The 18,977-nt window shown below is 32.5% G+C and overlaps 2 protein-coding genes across 3 annotated transcripts in view; one reads left to right on the forward strand and one right to left on the reverse strand.

The window, feature by feature from the left end:
- The first annotated feature begins 35 nt into the window (after nucleotides 1-35).
- LOC126811752 (endoribonuclease YbeY) lies at nucleotides 36-4,354 on the forward strand. Its single transcript, XM_050537639.2, has 3 exons — nucleotides 36-575; nucleotides 1,265-1,402; nucleotides 2,251-4,354. The coding sequence occupies exons 1-3, from the start codon at nucleotides 366-368 to the stop codon at nucleotides 2,404-2,406; spliced, it is 504 nt and encodes a 167-aa protein (XP_050393596.1). The 5' UTR covers nucleotides 36-365; the 3' UTR covers nucleotides 2,407-4,354.
- The window catches only part of LOC126811747 (bifunctional 3'-phosphoadenosine 5'-phosphosulfate synthase), a 40,801-nt gene continuing 24,989 nt past the window's right edge, over nucleotides 3,166-18,977 (reverse strand). For both annotated transcript variants that reach the window (XM_050537626.2, XM_050537627.2), the window contains exons 2-12: nucleotides 16,297-16,647; nucleotides 15,105-15,243; nucleotides 10,133-10,251; nucleotides 9,121-9,234; nucleotides 8,862-8,973; nucleotides 7,992-8,197; nucleotides 7,605-7,736; nucleotides 6,990-7,119; nucleotides 6,304-6,446; nucleotides 5,807-5,932; nucleotides 3,166-4,326 (exon numbers count right to left, since the gene is read on the reverse strand). In XM_050537626.2, coding sequence (XP_050393583.1) covers nucleotides 4,084-4,326; nucleotides 5,807-5,932; nucleotides 6,304-6,446; nucleotides 6,990-7,119; nucleotides 7,605-7,736; nucleotides 7,992-8,197; nucleotides 8,862-8,973; nucleotides 9,121-9,234; nucleotides 10,133-10,251; nucleotides 15,105-15,243; nucleotides 16,297-16,647 — 1,815 coding nt within the window. In that variant the 3' untranslated portion in view covers nucleotides 3,166-4,083. The remainder of the gene's footprint in view (nucleotides 4,327-5,806; nucleotides 5,933-6,303; nucleotides 6,447-6,989; nucleotides 7,120-7,604; nucleotides 7,737-7,991; nucleotides 8,198-8,861; nucleotides 8,974-9,120; nucleotides 9,235-10,132; nucleotides 10,252-15,104; nucleotides 15,244-16,296; nucleotides 16,648-18,977) is intronic.

The raw sequence follows: 18,977 nt of genomic DNA on the forward strand, positions 1-18,977 counted from the left end.
CAACACTTTTATTTTTTATAGACTCGATTGTCATGCTAGTCTTTTTGTCATTGGTCTCGATAATCCGATAATCTCGCTTTTTGCCACCATAGAACTGATACGATCTATGATGCCACTTAAAAGTTTTATGTTTGGAGAAAGTTTTGAATTGAGCTTTCTAACTAAACTCGGCCGATCGGTGTTGACTCAATGAGTCTATTTGGACTCTCGATCTATATTTGAATTCACCAGTGATTGGCCTTTTTAAATATATTTTTGTAGTTTTCAAATGCACGTGGTTTTGTTTACAAACAAAGCCAAGACATTTATCTAGCTGTCACTATAATTGACTGACTATTTGAAAAGAAATCAGAGATATTAAGAAAATGACATTAATACTAAGAAATGTTCAGAAGGCCGTTCATTTAGATGTACAAGTTTTTAAAAATGAGATTAATACTCTGCGAGAGTTATTTCAAGTGCATCAATATGAACTGTCTGTAATTTGTGTGGAAAATGAATATATTCAGAGTTTGAACAGAAAGTATAGGGGTTTAGATGAACCCACAGATGTTCTAGCATTCCCATTTCATAAGGTTTCTTTAACTTATTCACATGGAAAATACTTATAGAATTTAGAAATGTTGTATTTTAATTTTTAAATGGAAGAATTATACAGTAGGCTATAATAAGAAATGGGAGCCATGTAGGCGACAGTGCCTCAATGAGTTAGCAATGGTTCTGTTCACTAATTTCATCATTTTTGGAGGCTGGCACTAATTTTATCATTTTTGGAGTCTGGCACACCCTTGTCAGTGGTATGGGAAGGAATTACAGCATCTATTTATTTGGATAGGACAGGAAAACGAGTTCCCATTGAATTCGATAAAGAGCAGGAAAAATGCTGCTGTTCTGGCATAATTTCACTCATAGCACACTGCATGGTGTATATTTGTCTTTATTAGTCCAGTTGGTTTACAATCTGCATATACTTCGTTCTGTTTACTGGACAATTTCTTTTTGATGCATTTTCCATAAATAACATAAACAAAAAAACTCTCTTTTGTTTCAAGGTTATGTTGTGGTCAATATGGTTCCAAGAATATGCAGTCAGTTGACCATAACACTGCAGCAGTTTTATAGTTTGGCTCCAGTGTACCATAAATATATTTAATAATGTTGTGTATAATATAAGTGGAATCTTGAAATATATATTCAAATTTTACTTCTAGTTTAATTCAAATGGATAAGAGACATAAATGATGAACTATAGTATTGTTTTTAGTATGATGTACCAGGTAAGCTGCCATGTCTTGAAGATACAAATACTGAGTTAAATCAACTTGGAGATATTGTGTTGTGTTTACCATATATAGCTGATCAATGTAAACAGAATAATGAAAAACTCTGCAATACTCTACCAGTAAGTCCAAATATATTTTATTTGTGCAATAAGTGTAGGGAGTGATTGTTGATTTTTTCTATACATGTATTTAATATTTTGGTAGCCACTGGGCAGCATAGTGAATAATAAAATAGGAATTGTTCTTAACACCTTGCCTATAACACAACATGTCTAGACACTGTAGTTCATACAAGGGATGGCATTCTTTAAAACAAATGACATCAGACTATACTACTAAAAAAAACCTATTTGATATCAGAATTTGGTCAAACATTAGATGTAAATTCAGAATCTTTTCACCAAATTTTCCTTAAATTAAAGGGTGTAGACCTCTATTATTAGGAACCTTAAAAGAGGTAGAAGTTGGTCTAAAGCACATATTAATGTAATATGAGTGTATACAAAGTGATTTACAAATTTTATTGTAATTTCTAATCAATTATGTTTATTGAAATACGCGATCTGCTTAGTTCATTCTACAAATTTTTTTTTTTAATTATCTTGTTTGTGAATCAGCCGTTTTTAATTACTTCTGCTTTGCCTTCTGGGATATGTTTTTCTTTGTTTATTAACCATTAATGAACCATTAAGTCCATAGAGTACTTGTGTACTGATTTTAAAATGTCTTAAATATTAGATATCAGGATCCCATATTTTATCACAATAAGATAAAAACACTAATATTGATTGAAATGGACCAATATTGAATTCTAATTCGTGTTTTTAAATTCTTATATTAAGGATAATATTGAGTTGAATGCTGTCATTAATACAGGAAATCGAGCTGCTGGCCAGGTAATGAACAAATGTGTCATAGCGGTATGTCTTTGATGTTGGTAAATTACAAAAATGTTTTTTTTAATTAGGTAATGGTGACACATGGAATATGCCATCTGATAGGTTATGACCACGAAACACAGAAACAGTGGAGGGAGATGTATAACACAGAGCTGAATATATTAACCAAATTTAACCATTTTACCGGGAAAAACTGTAAACCACTTCTGGGTGTAGGACATTAGAAATTATGTCTACGTTTTATCAGAGAATTAGGTTGGAATCATCAATCAACTGATATGATTGGAGATATAAATTTGGTCTATACCATATTCCCATATAATGTGACTGATAAGATTAATGTGGGAGACACCACTTGGATTAGAGACCCAATAGTGGAGCCAAAGGTGGTATAGGCAGCAGTGATAGGCACATGAATGGAGAAGTCAAGACTTTTTGTCTTTAGATATTACTAGTGTTTTCTTCAATTTACATGACACCCTTTAACAGCAATAGTACACTTCTGTAGAATGTAATTTTAATGGATTTAAAATTTGTCAGAATTATCGCAAAGCTGTCATGCTGTAATAAGATGTATGTTTCATCCAATTAACTTGAAATGGTCATAAAGCATTTATGTTCATGAGACGAAGAAGCTTTTTGAAATTCTGCTTGAGGGGGCACTGTGGAGGCCCTATATATACCAACTGGCAATTTAGTCTGTACAGCATTTCTATACTGTAACTGACAACATTAATACCAGGAAAACTAACCTAAAGAGTGTTATTGTACTCTTTTGAAATGGTTTATAAAGAACTACCCGTATGACCTTGCTGTTGTCATAATATTTCAATAATTAAGTAAATACCTAATTACACATTTCCTATCAAAGCAGAGTACTACTGTCTTAACTGAAACAATATCCAAGTTATTCAACTGAGAATTTGAGAAGAAATAGATCCATGCATATTTATAACATTCCAAAAATAAACATACAAATAATATTGATTTCCCACATTGATTTATTTGTAGCCTTTTTTTCTATCACATACATTATTAATATAACATATTCGGCGTAAAGCTCATAATCAATATCAGAGATTACAAACATCAAATTTTGTTCCCAAGTTAGCGTGTAAAATAGCACTCATAAGACTAAATGTGTAGCTAGAATAATACCAAATAAAAATAAATATTGATCCCAATATTAGACATGTGGATTTGTATATCTTTAAAACAATTTTAAAATGAACTGATTTTGATTTATATACAATTGCTGTGAACTTTATAAAAAATATTGCACTAAATTTAAATTCATTTGTTTCCATCATAGACCGAATAATAAACAACATACAACATGTATATAAATTGTATTTATGAGTTACATACATACTCATGTGGAATAAAAAAAAATCAAGTAAAATTGCCAAATGAAAAATATATTATTGAAAACTACGGTTTTATATAAAAGTTTTTCACAAAAATATTTCACATTACTTAATTCTATTGTTCATAGATTTTACAAGAACACAATTATAACCAAAAGAATTTTAGATTAATTTCGATTAAGGATATATACCCAATGTTTGCATATATTAAGACATTTTTTTATTATATCAAACTCTACAATTCATAGTAGTTTGTTTAATTCATTTGGGTTGGTCATAGATCTCTTAAAATATAATAACCAGTAAGTTTTTAATTACTGTATTTTCACTTAAAATTAACTTGATTTATACATAATTATTAATAGTTTTGAAACTGGGTTTGGCTGTGATTGGTTTTATATTGAAGACTCTCTGGAATAATTATTGTAGAGGTTGATACTATAATTAAATATCAAGCTAACAAATAGTTGTATAATAAGACCTCTAAACTATGTTTTACCAATATACGTGCGCTACAACTAGGGTGTGTCTTTGTTATTGTTTAGCAGATTTAAGATAATAATCTGAGAGGATTTTCCACGCCTTAGGTGCCATGAAACCGTCTGGTGGATTTTCTCCTTCTCTTGCAAGCTTTCTCATACGAGTTCCAGAAATGAAATCAAATTCTTCTTTTTTCTCTGGATTGAAGAAGTCCATCTTTTTGTGTTTTGTGTTATAAGCTGCGACTCTGAATGGAACTATTTCTAACTGTGTTAAACCTGGTGCCATTGTTAGTACCTGCAGCGAAATAAAACATACAATATGAGGAATTTTTATTTTCTGGGTTTTAAGTGTGTTGAACAAACATTAGACGTATACTAAATTTGTTGTGTCTTGCATTAAGTGTGGTTTAATGGTCAAGAGCAAGACATTAAGTAATATAATGATTCTGTTGCACAAGGGCAATAACCTGATTGTTGTTTCAATATATACTCTTCAAAAAAAGTGGGGGATATTCAGAAACAATACAAAACTGCGGAAATATACTGCTGTTTTTATTAGAAGTAACCAGTGTATGGTAATAACAGGCTAATTGCCTTCACATGAACATAAACAGTTCATATGGGCGGCTTATCTGACGGCCCCATTTCACTCGCAAAGAGATACACTGTCAAAAGTGAAAATGGACGTTTTTGATTTTTGTCTTAATAATGAGTAATTGCTCCACCAATCCTCAGACATTCAGCAATTCGTCGTGGCATGCTCCTAATCAACCGTCCAATCACGATTTGGGGCAATTTGACCCACTCCTCTTGCAGTGCCACGGCCAATTCTTGCAGTGTTGTTGGTTGACACTGACGTCGATGAACACATCTCCCGATCAAATTAAGAGAGAGAGAGAAATGGCGTTTAACGTCCACTCGACACAAACTAGGTCATTTCGGAACTAACATATGGTTTATTTTTTTTTATTTCAATAATTCGCTTGCGCGTAGGGGTCTTTAGCAGTGGGAGGAAACCGGAGGACCCGGAGAAAATCCACGAGGTTGGACAGGCGACCCTACTCCTTGTCACGTACAACTGGGAAATCGAAACCCCGCCAGTTGACTCAATGGCGCCCATGCAAACCATTCGGCTATCCCCCCCCCCCCCCGATCAAATTAAACGTAACAAACTAAAGCAAAGATACGCTAAATAGTTAATCTTATGCAAGAACCAATAGGAAAGCAAACATAAATAGGATAAACCAGCAGCAAGCGGCAGTTTTCATCAACCCTTCCTTGAAGTGTCAAATTTGACAATGCACCCCTCCCACGTGTATGGCGCTACTGCGTGTCGCACATGCAGCTCAGTGGTTCTGTTGGGGCGATAAGTTCTTCATCTGTGAACATACTCTGAAAGCATGTCAAAGTGTCTATGACTATTTATCATATCACAACCTGCATAGGTATTTGCATTTCAATATCCCCTACTTTTTTGGAAGAGTATATTATGCAATGACTTCCTCGAGACGATTAAACAATTTAAACTATAGACACGATCCTGCACATGCATTAATTTCAATGAAATTGTCACACGATCCAATATTTCATCTAGTCTAATTTTGTACGATTGACATATTGTGCATACATTATTTGATATGGTTCACCAAAATTGTGAAGGATGACATGACATCTGTATTTTAGTGTAATCTGAAATTTTCTTCGAGTCCTGTCCATCTAAGTCACACTTAATCTTTACCAAGCATTGCCTTTTTACTAAAATAAATTACTCTTACCTTGGCACCATGTGTTGGATCATATAAATCCCTGCCTCCATCAGGATGTGGCATTCCAGCAGGATCTCGTCCAACTATATAGAAATTTGCTCCTGTACACATTCTTGCTTTAGCATGCCACTGTACCTGTAGTAAAATGAACAAGAAATGTAAGAATTCTAACAAAGAACGTGGAGAAAACTCTGAAGAAAACATAAGTGGTTTAGCAGGTGATCCTACTCCTCATAAACTCAGGGTCAAACTCTAACCTTCCCCTCATGTTAAACAATGGCAGCTTTTGATACAAGATACTAGTATAATGCACAAGATTGTAATACCAAGTGTACCATAATACATGTACGTGTAATACAAAGTGTACCAACTATACCATATTACATGTAATACAAAGTGTACCAATTGCAAGTTTACCATGATACATGTAATACTAAATTTACTATCTCATATATGTACAATTGTTTTTCAAACTAAACATGTAATTAAAAGTCCTTGATGTGTACCTCTGTTGGCCCTGCATACATCATAGGTGAAGGAAATATAGCTAATACTGTAGAATCTGGATCTAACACCCGTTCCTCTAATATAGCTTGATGTTGCTGTATTCTTACTGGTAATGGTACATCATCATCTTTTGTCCAGCCACCTATTTAACAATTAATATATTAATAAATCGGAAAAAATGATACATTACAATGTACTATATGGACCAGGAACTGAGCATAACATCTTGGAATTATAAAGTCAATCAATGCACAATTGTCCAAGGAACAAACATGCTAAGTTTTGTGTCCATCATACTGGAATTGGCAGAAATATTGGCAGGTATATTTTAAAGAGAGTCACCCCCAAGAAGAACAAGTAGCACTTGGGGAATAATTCCTGGTCCAAAAATGATCAGGCTATTATACTGCTGATGAACTCTTTGGTTGACATAAAAAACTTTTCATTCAATTATTTACCACATATCATTTAACATAACTATATCATTTTAGAACTACCATATGGTAAATCCTTCAAATATTTCACTTGCTAGGATGCTAAACAGTGGCAGTAAATCATCAACTTGATGTCAACTTGAAAAGACACATTACATAGATATATTCAAGCATGCATGTCGCAAAAATGAGAGCACAGCTAGCATATCTGCATCTGCAAAACTGTATACAAAGAGATAATTATATCTTACCTAATGGATGTAACAATAAAACTGGCTTTTTATAGCCCTGTTCTAGTAATCTTCTCTTAGTATCTTTCATCAATAAAGCATGACCATTATGAATTGGATTTCTCAACTGAAAGGCAAACACTGCATCTGCCTGAAACAAACAAATAAAATTTACATGAATTAGAGTTGAATCTTATTTAAAATAGAGAATAAAATATTTATAAACACATCAAAACAGAAAATACAATGCCCTGTTAAATAAAGATCACAGTATATTGATCAGTCAACTAGTATTGTTGACAAGTCAACTACTGACTTCTTCTACATTTTGGGTAGTAAAGATAGGTAGTGTAAATTAAACGATCAGTATGAGTTTTTTCATCAAATAATTTTATAAATTATGTGGCACAGACAAATAAGGGATACAGATTCAGTTTTAGGAAGAGATTTTTTAGCAAGGGACAATGATCAGGGGTATTAAGACAGATACTTAATCAACAGACTTCTATATAAAACTTAATTTGTATGATAGTATTATTAATGAAAAAGTAGCTGTTGGGGGCGGACAATGGACATGGGATATGGTTCTTATAGTTTTTTTCCTTTTAAAGCCTTAGGTTTCTTGTTGTAACCTACATTTAGTGCTCTAAACCGCAAGCGTAATTCCTTTGGAGTTAAGCGGTATTCATCCAATCCATCATTCCAGACAATTCTTTCCAATACCTCCAAATCTCCTCCTGCCAGCCAATCACCACTCGTATATATCATCTGTAAAATAGAATAATTAAACATTCTTAAATATAATATTGATATCCAAGTGGCATTTAGAAGTCTAATTAACTGTATGTAGTGACAGGTGTTGCCCATGAGACAGGGTATGCATTTATACTTTTCTCATTTGTTAAAAAAAAAAAGCTCCAATAGCTACCATTGCACTTTCTGTTTTAAATTTTTATTTTAAGAAGTTAAATGTTAATTGTAGCTATGTGAACTATCCATCTAAAAGCAATAAAATGTTTGTACCTTCACATATGGATGATTTCCATTGCTCGTCCCAAACTGACGACAGCATCTCTCTTCTTTATTATGTTTATAGAAATCAGGATTTCGTAACACTGCTATCCGCTTCCCTTCATATCGTAACGCAAACGCCTGACAGCCCTCTAGTTTCTCTTTATCTTCACAACAAACAGGTAATACAATAGGTACTGACTGATTAGTCACACCGCCTTTAATAACACAATTAAATAGGTTATATAACATTTCATTTTACATACAATATTTTATTGAACAAGCCAACAGTGAGACTGATGTCCCCCACTGAAATCTGGAAATATATAGAGGACACATATTAATTAATTGTACTTTTATCTTTTTCAAAAGTATCAACTATACACTAAGTTTCATCATTCTCTATCAGATAGATTCATAATCAAAGAAATTGCTTAGCTCTGCTGAGCTTTAGCAGGAAATGTTAATCATTAACTCAGTCAAGACATTCACCTAATGAACATCAACATCAAGTCTAAACATTCTACCTCAATTAAAAGCAGACTTGTTATGTTCCAAAGTCTTTACCAATCAAACTGCTTATCGCTCCTTAGCCTAAGCAGAAAATTCTCATCAAAATTCCTCTATATGACGCCTTATAGAGGAATGCAATCGTGTCAAATTCCAAGTTGTGATAGTTTTTCAAGGAATGATATGGTTGATGTGCACTCATGTGTGCTTATTCAGTCAAATACAGTAATTGTATACATGGCCGACTTTGCTCAATAGGAATATTGTCGAGGGAATATTATCTATGTTTATTTCTTTCACTTCCTTCATGCATAAATAATAGTTAGAGGTTGAAATGGATGCCACTAACAAAAGGCCTCTTTAAACACTTACCATCTAACAAACATCCAAAATGTTGAGATTGTAAATATTCCTTTTCTCTCATAAAACCATTTAGAGGAGAAGCCCAACCTTCTGATAAAACTTGAGTCCATTGACAATCCAGCTGAAAGTAAGCTGTTTTCTTTAAAGATGCTGTCCACAATATATAAAAGTTCAAATTCTTTTTTTAATATTAATATTAATATATATATATATATACTTTTTACTATATTTACCAATCAAATCTTAAAGTAATTTGTATTTTTTTTACCTTTGATATATCAACACATGGAAGACTTTCAGCTTCAGCTCTAACAGCTTCCACACGATTTTTAGGTACAAACAATTCTTTAACAGCTCTTACAGCTGATGCAGGTACAATATTCTACAATACATTAATATAAACAATGCAATTTAATAATATCTCTATAATTACTGCCCAAAATAAAAGGGCATATAGCTCTACCTCAATATTATCCATAATTCAATATTGGTGAATTGCAATCGATAAATTCGATACTGATGTTATCTTATTCTTACCGTGAAAATACATGCTCCTGATATCCAATATCTAAGACACAAGGAACATTTTAAAATCAGTTCCTATGGTCTTCGTTGCAATTTGTAATAGGAAGAATTGTTGGACAAAGCAAATATATCTCACAAGCAAATGAAGAAATAATTAAAATTGACTGATCCCCAAACCACTAACAGAAAGGAGATAAACTTGTAGAATGAACTAACCATGGGTTGCTCACATATTTCAATGAACATATCTGATTAGCAATTACAATAAAAACTTTACAAAACTGAATGTAAATCAGTTTATTTACACTCATATTACATGAATATGGGCTTTTCGAACAATTTCCTCTATTTTAAATTTCCATAGAATAGAGTCATATACCCTTTAAAGTTAAAGCTATTCAATCACCCCTTGCAATTAGCAACCATATATTTTCTCATCATTAAGGTGAATTCTACTGACAAAACTTTGACTTGCATGGTTCACTGCACAAGGAATTCATCCTCAAAACCAAGGGTGTCCCGCCAGATAGCTTAACAATGATATAAATATATGGGATAATTATATACTTTACATTATGCTTATCAATATGGAGTTACTAATTTATTTGTCATATAATTTAATAACTACCTTTTAGTTAAAATCAATATGTGGTTACTGTTTTATTTGTCATATAACTGAATAATTACCTTTTAGTTAAAATCAATATACATGTGGTTAATGTTTTATTTGTCATATAAAATAATTCAATAATTACCCTTTCAGTTAAAATTGTAACAACTTCTTGAACACATTCATCCACAGATACATGGCCAGCTTTCAAGGTTACATCAGGATTGTCTGGAATTTCATAAGCGGCATCCACACCAGTAAATCCTGAAAGACAAGAATTACTACATGAACAATTTATAAAATATTTAATACCCCAATATTACCCATGCAGACAAAATGGGAATGTAAACATGATCTAATGTAAGTTTCAAAATCATGTGGTATAACATTATGGCAATATATTGGATTCAAAGTCTCAAATTTGTTAATGCCGTGCTATCGTCTAATTTCTAACTTCTATTCATGTATTTTGTAAAATAAGACAATGTATAATCCAATTTCTTTCTTTGTTCAGCGTAAATTTTAATTCTGTTTCATCTTATTTCTATTATTAAGACGAAACATGTCTACTTTATGGCAATATATTGGATTCAAAGTCTTAAATTTGTTAATGTCGTGCTATCGTCTAATTTCTAACTTCTATTCATGTATTTTGTAAAATAAGACAATGTATATAATCCAATTTTTTTATTTGTTCAGTGTAAATTTTAATTCTGTTTCATCTTATTTCTATTATTAAGACGAAACATGTCTACTTCGTTGACGCTTTACATGTTTAGCATGAACATCGAACAAATTTAGGAATGTGACATTTCTACCCGGCAACCATCATTGTGAAGTCGTTTAGTGTCGCCAGATCGTGCTCAATTTGGTGATTAAGCGTCTGATCGGAAACATTGTGATAATATAAGGGACTCGTTCTTTGCCTGGCTGAATGGTTTGATGGAGTGTTAAAATTGAAAACAACATCGAACATGATATATTTTTCAAATACTATGTCAAATAGGCTATACAATATTTGTTCATTTTTTTGAAGACAAGTGCAGGATTTGGAGATTTTTTATTTGATTAATATTTACATACTGTTGATCTATACTCTATTACTGCTTTAAAAAAAATATGACACTTTATGATGATAAACATGATATAACGTTTAGAAACCCCAATTATAGGGATGAAACAGCCTTTAAAGGAGACTGGGATAATCTGTTCATGTGGATCGCGATGAAGTTTTCGTCTTAATAATAGAAATAAATAAGATGAAAGAGAATTAATATTTCACTAAACAAATAAAGAAATTGGATTATACATTGCCTTAAGGGGAGGCACTGCTTGACAAATATGAATTTTAAAATAACTGGCTTCTAATAATGCTATCAACTTGAAATTTTCAGGAATTGTTCACATCGACAAAATAGGCTAATCGGCAGTTTTGGGGGAATTTGCTTTACTGGTTACCATGGAAACAAAAAAAATCATTTTTACTGCTTAAAAAAAATCGTTCTCTGAAAGTATCAAAGGTAGAAGTCTGGAACTTTTTTTAAAATGTTCCTAGGACATTTCTCTGTGCAATTATCAATATGGTGTTGTTATTGTGTCCTTGCATGTCATTCTATTCAACAAAACAAAAATTATGAAAAATGTTGTTTTCAATGAGAGATTTCAAATGCCAATTTACTACACTAAAAATTCATTTAGAGTACTGAAAATCCTTATTTGCATGGAACTAACATTACTTAAGTATGTGTGTAAGTTTCAGACATATCTGTTGTAAACTTTTCAAGAACGATTTTTTGTAAGGTTGTCGACTGTTGATATTTTACTTTTTGAGAAATTAAGACATAAAGAGGTAAAACAGCAAAATTTGAATTGCAAGAGTGTTCAAAAGTGCATTTTTTCTATCATAAACCACTTTATATGTATTTTCTTTAATTACAAGTGAAATAAAAATGAATGAACATCACAAATATGCAAATATAAAAAATCGATAATTTGAGTCAAAATTGACATTTGTCGACCCTTGCCTCCCCTTAACTTAAAAATTACATGAATAGAAGTTAGAAATTATAGACGATAGTAGAACATTAATAAATTTAAAATTTTGAATCCAATATACCGCCATATAGCAATACCATATGCATTGTTGCATGGCCGATTTCGTAATTTTTCTCACACTAAATGTACCGGTAAAAACAAGAATTAAAATTCAAAATTGGTCCATTTCAATCAATATTGATGTTGTTATCTTGCTGTGGAAATTTGAGATCCTAATATCCAATATTTAACACACAATTTATAATCAGTACATGAGTCATGTATTCTATGGTTTTCGGTTTCAATTTGTAATGAACAAAGAAAAACATATTCATATTACATTAATGTTCCAACGAATAGGGCTATATGCCTTTAACATTATTTAACTCAATGGAAATGATATATTATCTTCACAGACTTGTAACTGACACCAAACACCATTTTAAAAATTCAATCAATTTAATACAATCTGTAAATTTGAAACGATATATTATGTTGAAGTAATCGTTGTTTATATGTGAAATGTTCAATTGTAACTATGTAGCTAAAATTTAAATAATCAAACATTCTTGTTTATTGATCAAACACTTCATAATAAACAAAGATAGGTTGCCAGGCAACGAAACATACGCCCACAGCAGCTAAATCATTCGGGCAGTCAACAAGTGTTGTCGCATATTTTTTACTTTTTTTGGTAATGAAACATTTATAATACACTAAAAAACTGATTAAGAGTAACAACTCATGAAGTAATTATCAATCTGAAGTCAATCGGATGATAACTTTAGCCTCTAGAATGTCACAAGTTTTTTCAAAGTGATCAAGGGCCATAAGTTTGGTAGTAATTATCGGAAATCACTGAAAATCAATAGGCTTCTTCGTCTCATGACCTTAAACACTGTGTATAAATTTAAAGTCAATCGGATATTAACTTTAGCCTCTAGAGCTTGTGGACGGGGGCGAAGACAATGTACGACCACATTTCAATGTGGGCGTATAAAAACTAGACAGGTCTTGACAGTTGATAGAAATAATTGAATTACTATATATATGATTTTTAACATCCTATTTTCAGCACATACTGGGTCAATGAGAGAGAGAGAGAAATGGGGTTTAAGGTCCACTCGACACAAACTAGGTCATTTTGGGACTAACATATGGTTTAATTTTATTTCAATAATTAGCATGCGCGTAGGGGTCTTTAGCAGTGGGAGGAAACCGGAGGACTGGAGAAAACCCACGAGGTTGGACAGGCAACCCTACTCCTTGTCACATACAACCGGGGATTCGAAACCACGCCAGTTGACTCAATGACAGGCTTTATGATACAGCACGCACGTGCTAACCTGGGTTAATGAAAACATGCATATACCATACAGTGTGTTATAAGGGAAATTTTGCCCAGACAGTAATTGAATTCCAACTGTCGTCAAGGTTTTTTTTATATGCATACCAAGGTGAACCACACCGGAAAATCCTGAGGAACTTTCAAAGTCTCCAGGTTATGGAGCCCGTGCCTTACTAACTGAGCCACCACAGATAAAAACAAGACAACAGTTTGGTTGATGTCCCCCGCCGAAATCCCAAAATAAATAGATGACACATTAATTAATCGCACATTCTAGCTCAATTAGAAGGAGAGTTATTGTGTTCCAAAGTCTCGGCCAATCAAATTGCTTATCACTCTGCTTACCGTGAGCAGAAAATGCTCATTATCGAACTTAGTAAAGGTATTGATGTAATGAAACTATACACCAAATTTCATCACTTTCACTTAAAGTTACAATTTCATATTTTTAAGTTATATTTTAAAAATATATGAAAATAAAGCCCTAAAATAGATGGTATCTATAAGCCTACCCTGTTAAAGAATAATCCTATAATTCACTATTGCTAGTTGAGAAATTGGCAAAAATATCATTTTCAACTTCCAATTCAAACGTTTGAAGATAGCTACTCCGTGGTGGAGAATAGAAAACAAGGGAGGTAATTGGGAGGTAATTGTGTTATTATTTTCGGTGTAAATGAGTTTTAAGTGGGAGAATGTCACCTATGATCCTATAATAGTGAGTTGACAACCTATTGAGCAAAAGAAATAGAAATAATTAAGTTTTGACTTTCTTAGAAAATATGAAATTGTAACTTTAATTAGAACTAAAGTTATCATGTCCCAAAGCATCAACCAATCAAATTGCTTATCTCTGCTTACCTAAAGCAGAAAATGCTCATCTTCGAACTCCATCAAGGCATTGACCCAATAAACACCTACACCAAGTTTGAACATTCTAATTCAATTAGAAATAGAGTTATTGCGTTCCAAAAAGTGTGACGGACAGACAGACAGACGGACGAAACCATGTTAATAGTCCTCTGCTTTCTTCTAAAGGCAGGGGCCAATAAATAAAAGCTACCATTATGTGTGAACCGCCAGATGTATTATTTATTTTATCAACAAAAGACATTGGAATACCAGATGTTACTTGTACAGTTATGTATTGATCTTCTGTTATGTTGACATATACTCAATGTATAAAATATAAAGTTAACAATGTTGGGTTTTTTTCAAAATTTTAAAGATCAATAAAGTCGGAAATATTTATACTTTGAAGAAGAAAGTACTGGTACCATAGTAAAAGAGTTAATTCCCATTCTACTATGTAAAACCACTTCCATCATGGAAAGGGACATAAAACTGTTGACTCCCTTGTTTTCCTCAATTTAATATAAAAAATACATTTGACTAAATTACTTACATCTGAACAAGAAGACAATTAATTTACCTGTGTACATTAGTTCAGGGTGTCACCTCACTCCCGAATTCTAACTGGGTGGCAAAGTGGGAATATGCATGCACAGAGTTACATTCTTAAACAGCTTTGCACTTATTTGGGATTTGTTTGCTACTGATTTATTTCTCCCTCCCCTGTCATTTACTTTGCAGACAAGTAGGTACAAGAAACTTATTTAATAATTACAATATTGATCTATCTATAAAAGAAGAAAAGCCCGTAATAATTGAGTTTCTAGCCGTCCCTAAGAACAGATTGATCAGTAATTAGAACTGTTATTAAAGACTATCTTACCTTTTATCTGGCCCGCTCGAGCTTTCTTATATAAACCTTTAACATCTCTTTCTTCACAAATATTGATTGGGGTATTAACATAGCACTCAAAGAAATTCAAACCAGCTTGTTCGTGTAACCTTCGAGCTTCATCACGATCCTAGTTTAAAACAGACAAACAAATACATGTAAATACCACTCACTTATTCAAAAATTTATTAAGAATGTAAAATTATTTGCTTGTTAAAATAAAGAGCAAAATGTAAAAAATTTTAAAATGAAATGAAATGGAAAAAGGTTTATAAACATTCAACCTTTCGGCTTCATCTGGGATAATAAAGAGATGCATATGCCAGTGGTGCTACAGCCTACACATTGTCAAAGTTTCTTTTTTGTGCACGTCAAAGTGTACATTGGACCTCATATTTCATATGCATCAGAAAGACTTGATATTTTTCCTTTTCAGACTCTTCTGTCCTGCACCACTGACAAGGGAAAACCACGACGAAAAATCCTGAGGAACAATATTGCATACAAAGATGTTACATCAACATGCTTTATGAAATAAACTATTGTGATTAACCAGTAACCAATTAATGCTCAATACAATTCCTCTATTAAAACAAGAACATTGCTAAAGCTGCAATATACATCCACATTCCTGCTTTGATTGATATGTTACTTTTTAAAATGAAGAGAATGAAATTATTGAAATATGAAATGGCTGTAATATGACAAGAGGCATAGAAAGCTAGGCGTTGGGTTTGTTTTGCCAAATTTACAGACAAAATATTAACAAAATAAATAGTTGCTGTCTTTATGGTATAAGGAATAAATATGCAAACTTCCAAGATGATCCATTTTGAATTGCAGTCTGTAGATGATAAATACAAAAATTGAGCGTGGCTCTGCCCCTGGGGGTTGGATATGGAACAATATAAATAGGTACCACCCTGTTATTGAAATGATTGATATGCTGAATTTGAACAAAATCTGTTAATTATCGCACCTAAATAAATAATTGCTATCCTTATAGTATAACTATAAGGAATAAATATGCAACGTTCCAAGATGATCCATTTAGAATTCCAGTCTGTAGACAAAAAACACAAGAATTGCGAACTGTAAGCGACACACAGACACACAAAAAGAAAAATAAATGCACATAAATGATGCACATAAATCAATACTGTTGCAATCATTGATCACATACCTTTGCATAAGGACTGATAAAACTTGAAATACAGATTATACCACCATCAGCAAATAATTTGGACACCTCAGATATACGCCGGATATTTTCTTCACGATCTTCTGGGGTGAATCCAAGATTTTTATTCAACCCAGTTCTCACGTTATCTCCATCCAAGCTGTAGGCCGGTATTCCCTGGGATACCAAATATTCTTCTAGAGCAAAGGAAATGGTGGTTTTACCAGCACCAGACAGACCTGTCAGCCATATTGTGCAACCACGGAATCCGGATTTGCTTCCAATTGCCTTCCCTCTCTTATCTCTGGAGACATGATGAGACTGGAACACCACATTAGTTGCTCGCTGAACAGCCTGAAAACAGACAAGAAATATGTTATGATGATTAGACTGCAAAATCCTGTTTTTTCATCAACATGAAACAACTTATTTATCCAGTCCTCCTTATTCTGTCAATTATCTCTTGTGTTTGTGTCATTTAGAAACTAACTCAATGTAATCCTGAAAATAATAATAATAAAAAAATCTGGCAGCCATTGATTTCTATATTTGGCTGGTGAGCTGATAAGAGCTCTCCTTAATTTTCAAAGGTCAGAAATTGCTCTCTTAAAAACTAAAAAGACACCCCAAGTTTGGACAAGATGAGAGATTTGGTAAAGGAGAGTAATATAATGATAAGGAGAGCAATTCCTTTCATTCGTAAGTCAGAGACACTTAGTACAAGATTTAGAGTCTATAAAGCCAGGACTTGACTCTAGGTAGTATACACAATTGCATAGAGGGTTTTGACCACTTGTCAATGCTATAAAATAAAGCATGAAAATCACGGGGAGCAATATTCAGCTGACAATTGCATGATAAAAACCTCTCCTCAATCAAGATTGAGGTTCTCAATGGTGTTCTAGCTTAACTGAGAGCCTAAAAAAAATCAAAAAAATCATTAATTTGTTTTCTTCTGTAGATTAAAGCATTTCCTGTACAGTTGGGACCTAAGCCTGGCCAATTTGACCAATTATCGGAATCAGCATCAAAATATTTAATGCTTTGTTTTGTTCTAGACCACTCAAAATGTGACTCTGAATTATTTGTACACTGCATGCATTGTTCGTAACAATTGTGTGAACATTACAATTATCTACACATGTACGAAATATAGTGAACATAAATTATGTAGATTTATTTAATCTTTTAGATGCATTTACATTATAACTGGATAGAATAATAAACTATAAAACATACTTATGGAAGAACAATTACTGATTTATTTAGGCAACGTTTCCAAGAGAATACTCTTCGAAAATTCGCCTAAATAAATCAGTAATTGTTCTTCCATACATGTAAGTATGTGTTATAGTTTAGATTTTATTTGACATGTGGTAAAGTTCATGTGACAGACAATTACAGGGATTTGATATACATGTATGAGATAGAAATAGACATAATAACTAGGTAGAGAAAAGTTATAGTTTACTTTGAGCCTACCAAAGATATATTGTCTATATATCACTTTATGTTTACATTATTATTTATCAAAATTGATCATGTGTAGACGCACTTCTCAAACAAATTATTGAAGTGGACTATATAAAATATACCACCCTTAAGTCAACACAAAATACATGTATTTCTTAAACTACTGTAATATCCAAAAGCTAAAAAAAAGATTTCTCAACTCGATTTTTATGATGATCATAGATGACACACATATATACCACTTTAAAGTTATCTAGGCAGATCACATGACTATCTTACTTTTGGATATAAATAACTCATCAGGTAATCTTGCTAGTATCTCTTGCGACATGGTTTCCTTCTGCTATATGTAACTTCAGCTTCTGAAAACCATTTCAAATCTATCACTTCAATTACCCATTGAATCTATCATGCACAACACCAGTGTTCTAATAAGTGTACAAGTTATAAGACCTGTTATCTATGCAAGTCATGGATTGCATCCCATGCTTTTACACAGCAAGGAATACGGCAGCTTTCCTAACCTCATGAGTTTTCTTGTTTTCTCCCACATATAAAGATCCCTGTATGCAAGCGAATTATTGAAATACAAGTACACCATGTAAGTCCTAAAATGACATACCAGTAGTTAAAGTTTATGCCGAGTGGATGTTAACCCCATCCCTCTCTCAAATGGACACACAAGTAATTTTTCTAACACTAGATTCAAAGAATGCCCATATTAATATTAGAAAATAACTAACCATCACTGCTAAAACTTCAGCCATAACAAGCCAATAAATGATAAACAAGTCAAATAAAATAAAGACGGTATATATATGACTTGGGCATCGTGAAGAAGGCAATTATTCCAAGATCAGAGACGTCCACTTACAGATGACAGAACAATATTCAAATAGTGGTATTACATGTAAAATTAGTCGATCGTCTCCCTCCAATAATCAATGACATTCATGTATATTCCCAATCACATCTTTCTATTAAACAAACGTGTACTCAAGAAATGACTAAAATCAAATCAAGATGTTGAAATGAATAAAAAATCGTTATTCATAGTGCCATTGATTTTGTCCCCTAAAATACAGAATAAAGAATAAAGTTAGAAGGAGTAAAAGTGTGATAAATCCTTTTGAGAACTTACAAAACCAATACAAAATTTTATACATTAATATAAGAGTAGAATATTTATTGATAATTTCAATAATATCTCT

The sequence above is a fragment of the Patella vulgata genome, chromosome 2 (assembly GCF_932274485.2).
Source record: "Patella vulgata chromosome 2, xgPatVulg1.2, whole genome shotgun sequence".
In the NCBI taxonomy this organism is placed as follows: domain Eukaryota; kingdom Metazoa; phylum Mollusca; class Gastropoda; family Patellidae; genus Patella; species Patella vulgata.